This window comes from Dioscorea cayenensis, chromosome 14 (assembly GCF_009730915.1).
Source record: "Dioscorea cayenensis subsp. rotundata cultivar TDr96_F1 chromosome 14, TDr96_F1_v2_PseudoChromosome.rev07_lg8_w22 25.fasta, whole genome shotgun sequence".
NCBI lineage: Eukaryota > Viridiplantae > Streptophyta > Magnoliopsida > Dioscoreales > Dioscoreaceae > Dioscorea > Dioscorea cayenensis.
The window spans coordinates 20,367,121-20,373,652 of record NC_052484.1 but is presented as its reverse complement, the minus strand read 5'-3'; the positions used below and the strand labels follow the sequence as shown (position 1 = coordinate 20,373,652).

The window sequence follows — 6,532 nt, the reverse complement described above, 5'->3', positions numbered from 1 at the left end:
TGTTATTGTGTGTATGATTCATTGGCTGGTTTGACTCACTGAATTGGTCTGCTCTGCAAGGGAATGCTTTTATCTTTTTTTTATCTTTTTTTTAATCTTATTTTATCTAATATCTTCAATTTTTAATTTGCTTTATTAAATTTTCATGAATTTAATATTTTTTTACTTTAATTTAACTTTTTTAAAAATGATTAAAATATCTTCTATAAAATTCTACTTAAAAATAAAATAAAATAAAATAAAATAAAAATTCTACGTTTCTTTGAAAACAATGTATTTACTACAAAATCCTTTTGCTTTCTATAACAATGTAACATATAACCGTACACACACATATATCAGGCCGTATTTACTACATAAACCTTCTGATAGCGGTTCTTACATTAAAACAATATAACATATAAACATATACACACTGAGGAAGACAACCACTGGATGTGGTTTCCAGATTCGAAAGGTAATAAGCTCTCATGTAACATCTACAAGTTTTTAACTTGCAATAATGCTGGGGTTCAGGGGTGGAGTGGCTGGACTAATATTTGGAAACTTAATATTGTCTCTAGAGCCATAACATTTGTTTGGCTTTTGAACCATGGTAAGATTAAAACTTATGAGTATCTTTATCATTTGAATCTTGGTCCTCCTGATCCATGTGTGTTTTGCGGTCTAGCTCTGGAAGTATCTGATCATTTATTTAGACTTTGTCATATCAGTTTAAGAATATGGAGAATGGTGGAGTCTCTTGCCAATATCAAGACCAACCTTGCAGAGCTTCTCACCAGTGGTCAATGGTTAGACTTTTTTCATGATGGTAATTCTAAATTTGTGGCTTCAATCATTGCAGCCACTCTTTGGCAGATTTGAAAATGTAGATGTAATTATATCTTTAGACAGGAAAGGCCTGACATATTTAAAACTGCCAATTGGGATGTGCATCATGTGCAAAATTTTCTATTTCCCCTAACAACTTCAAAATGCAGAACTATCTCATGAATAATAGACCAAAACCAAGCTTCATGGGCATTTTCTCGGCAGCAGCATGGAATACAGCTACAGCTAAAGGTGGTCTAGGATTTATCTTAATTGACTCTAATGCTAAAGTTTGTCATGCAGAGTTTGGTCCTAGCGATTACGACAGCAATCTGGAAATTGAAATAAAGGCTCTTAACTTGGCTTTACTGCATTCCATTGAGGCAAGGGAACAAAGCTCAAACGTGTACATCAGTTCAGCAGTCTTGTGGAAAGCAATTCATCACATGGAGGAAGAAGTCTGTTGGCGCCAAATGCATTCTATTGATCATCTGAGGGAGCTATTGCAACTTTTAAATCACCCTCAAGTCGAACTCATCCCTCACCATTAATGGAACCGCACTGCTGCAGTTTTAGCTGCCCATGGCATTCGCTCAACACACATATCTCTTTTTCATATGGGTATGGAAAAACCAAAGTGGGTGATGACGCTGATCAATCAAGCAGGATTTTCATATACTTCCTTGAGTTTCTTTATGTATTTTAGTCTTCTTATTATTTATTTGGTTTGTTTCCTTTGTGTCTGTTTTCCTTTTCTTTTGTTAACTCTCTTGTGAACCTTTATTTTGTTTCTAATAATATTTAGCTATTCTGGTAACTCTTTCCCAAAACAAAATAAATAAATAAAATAAAATAAAATACACACAGATATATTTATATATATATGTGTATATATATAAGACCGTAATTACATAAACGTTCTGATAGCGGTCCTTACATATGGCCATAAGCTCGTAAGCATAGAATTTAATGATTTATCATCACAAAAGAAAGGCGTTTGGCCAACTAATCTACATACTTAAACGTACTCAACTAGATATCATGGGACAACGAAATGAATCAATGAACGTAAGAAAAAATTTCAACCTTGATCTATAACTCATCAATGAATTCAAGATGATGAACATGAGCAAGTGAGAATGATGGTAGGGATACAAGTGGGACGGGGCGGGGAATGGGATCCCCGTCTCCATCCCCGCTTCTCACAGAGTGGGGATTCCCTGACTTCAAATTTTCCATAAAAAAAAAATTCATCCCACTCACTCCCCTAGAGGGACCCCTAACCCCCGCTAACTTTTTTTTCTATTTGACACTTGCCAATTTTTGATAAAAATTTTATCAATATTGTTTTAATAATATTAAATTATTTATAACATAACATTAAATTATATTATTTTAAATTAATTTTTATTGTTTTATCTCATAATATATAATAAAATTAATTTTTTTTAAAAAAAATATTTTTTTTTAAAGTTGATAAATATATAACTTATTTTATCAAATCTTACTTTTATTTCAATTTTATAGAAAATAAAAATTTTCATCAAAATCTTTTTAAAAAAATTTCATTATAGTCGTGCATCAACACTAGTTTTACTAAAAGTTTAAAAGATTATTAATAAATACTAAATATATTTTTTTTTAAACTCAAATATTTGACCCTCATAATCTTATATTTATATTGAATTTAAAAATAAATAAATAATTATATTATATTATATATATATATATATATATATTATTCCACCGGGACCGAGGGGATCCCAGCGGGGCAAGGAATGCCCTCCCCACCCCTGGGAGGGAGAGAGATTTTCCTCTATTTCCTGTCCCGCGTGAGGTTATTTCGACGTTGAATATTATAATGAAATGTATTTTATGTTGTAGTATTTTAAATTTGGATAAAAAAGTTCATTTAACTATTAAAAATATTTAACCGACTGTGGACATAAAAAAAATTAAAGTACTTGTATTTTTATCATTATATCAATAATTTTTTAAAATATATTTTTTTATCAAACATATAAATATTATTTTTTTCATCAATATAATCAGATTTTTTCAATGTATAAATATATATATACATTCTTTTTTTTCCTTTGATCACTTTCTCATTAATCACTCTCTCATTAATTAAATTCTATTAAAACATTTTTTAACTAAGCTAAAGAGAGATGGAAAAATAAAAAATAATGGGCACGGCGCCCGGTCCAAATCGCGTGGCGGCCGTAAGGAGTGCCCATTTCCGTGTGATTCACACCATTAATTGACATCTGTTCTTTCTACACACGTTTGGATATTTTTTTCCGAAATAGTGATTGTATAAATTGAATATTTACTAGAGAAAAATTAAATAAATCTAAACAATTTTAAAAAACTATTGCTATTGGAGAGTTAGTATATATCTTCAAAAAAAACAAATCACTAGTCTGGATTTAAAAAAGCAAAAAAAAAAAAAAATATTTTCTTTAAAACATTATTCCACATATTTATATGCATACAAATCCAAAGCACGTGTCTTCGCCAATTTATATTTTTCAAAAAAAATACCTATATATGCTGATATATATAATTTAAATTTCTAAAAATACATTGTAAATTTTATGAACATAAATCGCAAACAATAAGACACAATATGTTTTACTCGCCAACACTCCACCTGCCAGATGCTTTTTTATTAAATAAATGACTTCAATTAGAAATTTAAAATAAATAAATAAATAAATTACTAAAAAAAACACTTGATATAGTGAAATGTTATAAAGATACTTAATGAATAGATCCAAAATCTAATTTTTAAATTAGTGGTATTGTATCAATACTAGTTATTTATTGTTTACAGGTCCTTTTTTTAAAAAAATGTCATTTTTTTCTTTTCTACAAACGAGTGAGTTAATAAATACTACATCCGTTCTTTTTTATCTGTTATAAACCCATGCTCTTTTTTATTTGTCATTTTTAAACATCAAGAATCATTTATTATTATTTTTTTCAAAATTATCTTAATACTCTATTCAATTCTTTTTTTGAAATTTAATATGATAGAGAAATATGCAGATATAATTTAGGGGTAATTTTGGAATGATAAGTAAATTTTTATTAAATTATGTGAAATAACTAATTTTTTTGGTATGTGAGAGGTTCTTCACGATAGAAACGGAGGAAGTACTTAAGCTTGTTATTTTTTTTAAAAAAAATACTCTTAAAAAAATAAAAATAACACAAACACCAACGCAGAATGGAAAGGAAAAAATAATTTAAATAAAATGGAATTTTTATGATTTATTCATTTAAAAAAAATAAATAAATGGAAGATGGATTGGTGGCAGATAGGTCGGCAAGTCCTATATAATTAATGGCAGTATTTAGTTAATTATTATATACAATAAAATTTTCAAATGCGGTAATGGCGTGATTTGATGAAAGCCTAACCGCTTAAAGCTCCGACATCGTTGTCTAAATTGATTCCCATTGTAAAGCAATACCATGTGAACAAATGTAAAGCCCACACACTTTTATATATACACACACACGTAAATGCTATTTGTCAAATAAACAAAATTAATTTAAAAATTTTATTAATAATTGTGTTTGAATTTGATAACTAATACACATTCATACTTATTTACCTTTTATTTTATCACTTATCAATTTTATAAAAAAAAATATTACAATACCAAACATAGAGTTTTAATTCTTTATTTGTATATCCATCGTCTTCTCATTGCACTAAAAACAGTATTTACGGTTAAAATTGTATTTAATTTTTAATAATTTTTTTTTTAAAAAAAAAGAGCTAAGAAGCTTTTATTGAAAGGAAAAAAAAATATATACATTGTAGGCACATTCTTTTATAAATTTTGAGTGGTTCATCTGTTTACGAAAACATAATATAAAATTAAAGAACAATTTTTTTAAAATATATATATATATATATATATATATATATCACCAGATTCTGACTTGCACCCAATGCTCTCTTTCATGGAAGTCAGATCTTTCCTTCGCTGCAAAGCATTATTAATCATTATATATAGAAATATAGGGAGTAGCTCAACCTCAACCTTGTCACAGATCATCAAAGAAAATTCATGGCGTCCTTCTCCTTCACAGTATTGGAGCAATCAGCGGTTTCACCGCCGACCGGTGCTGATATCGGCGATCCACTCCCACTCACCTTCTTCGACATCATGTGGATGACCAGCGGCGCAGTGCGCCGCCTCTTCTTCTACCGTTTCCCTCATCCTACCGTCTACTTCATTGACTCTGTCCTCCCGGCTCTCAAGTCCTCCCTCTCCACCACCCTGCACCGCTTCTACCCTCTCGCAGGAAAATTCCGATGCTCCGACGAAGACGAGGGCAAGCTCGAGTTACGTTACAAAGAAGGTGACTCAGTCCCGTTCATAGTCGTCGAGTACGACGGTGATTTCGACGATGTCTCCGGTGACCACGGCCGTGCTGTGTCCAAGATCCGACCTTTGGTCTCCGAGTTACGGACAGACTTCTACGAGGACATGCCGTTGCTCGCCGTGCAAGTCACAGTGTTCCCAAACAAAGGTTTTGTCATCGGCCTCAAAATAAGCCACATCGCTTGCGATGGCCGGAGTTTCATCCATTTCGTCAGATCCTGGGCAGCGGTTTGCCGTGCGGAAAGCTCGGCTGAGTCTCTTCCCTCTTTCGATAGAACCATGTTCGAGTTCCCTGAAAAGCTAGGCACTGCTACTCCCGGCGACGTGAAAGATTTCTTTGAGAGTAACAAGCAATCACCCAAGATCACCACTTCAAACGATGATGCCAGCTTGTTCGTGTTGAAGAGTTTCAAACTCGGCAAAGAAGACATCGAAAAGCTGAAGCGAAGAGTACTACAGCTCTCGGCGGAGACAGTGCGTTGCTCGAGTTTCATGGTGACGTGCGCGTGGGCGTGGGTGAGTCTCGTCAAAACACGAGCTTACAACGCCGAGAGAAAAGTTCAGTTAATATTCCAGGCTGATGCACGACGACGGTTGAACCCACCGGTCTCTGCTGATTACTTTGGGAACTGCATACGGCCTTGTTTTGCTGAAGCGGTGGTGAGTGATCTCATTGGTGAGAATGGACTTGTGTTTGCTTGTGAGGCTATTAGGAATGGGATTAAAGAGTTGGAAGTTGGGGTTTTTAATGGGTGTGATGAGTGGGGGAATAGGTTCTTGAAAGCTGAGCAGCCGATGGCGGTGACTTCGTCGCCATTGTTCAGGGTTTATGATGCTGATTTTGGGTGGGGGAGACCGGTGAAGGTTGATGTGGCGTCGCTTGGGGGCAGTCCTGGGTTGGTGTCGCTCGCTGAGAGCAGAGATGGGGAAGGAGGGATTGAGTTTGCTATCTCGCTTGAAGAGAAGGAGATGGCTGCTTTTCACTCCTTCCTCTTGCTTGCACTTGATGGCTAGTGCTGATATATATATATATGTTATGTTGTATGATTGTGCTGCTGGTTTGATGCTGTAATTAATGAATAATTAAAAGTTTAGAGATTTTGTGTGTATTTAATTTGTTGTATGGACTGGACTGGAAACAAATTGTGGTTTAATGTACGATCGAGGAGAATGAATGAGTGAATGAATCAATCAATCAATGAATGGATGGTAATACATGCACGGATCGATGAGTCTCATTAAAAAGGAAAACGGATAGGTTTTCCGAGGAATAAAAATACAAGTACTTTGCGTTCTTTGAATTTATTCCAAAGGAC

At 33.3% G+C, this 6,532-nt stretch overlaps 1 protein-coding gene across 1 annotated transcript; it reads left to right on the top strand.

Moving 5' to 3' along the window:
• Positions 1 to 4,765: 4,765 nt before the first annotated feature.
• On the top strand, positions 4,766 to 6,279 carry LOC120275325 (anthocyanin 5-aromatic acyltransferase-like). Its single transcript, XM_039281859.1, has one exon. The coding sequence runs from the start codon at positions 4,899 to 4,901 to the stop codon at positions 6,228 to 6,230; it is 1,332 nt and encodes a 443-aa protein (XP_039137793.1). The 5' UTR covers positions 4,766 to 4,898; the 3' UTR covers positions 6,231 to 6,279.
• The last annotated feature ends 253 nt before the right edge of the window (positions 6,280 to 6,532 follow it).

Bases quoted from the DNA above. Each gene is read 5' to 3' on its own strand.
- LOC120275325 (XM_039281859.1), top strand. From the start codon at position 4,899: ATGGCGTCCTTCTCCTTCACAGTATTGGAGCAATCAGCGGTTTCACCG.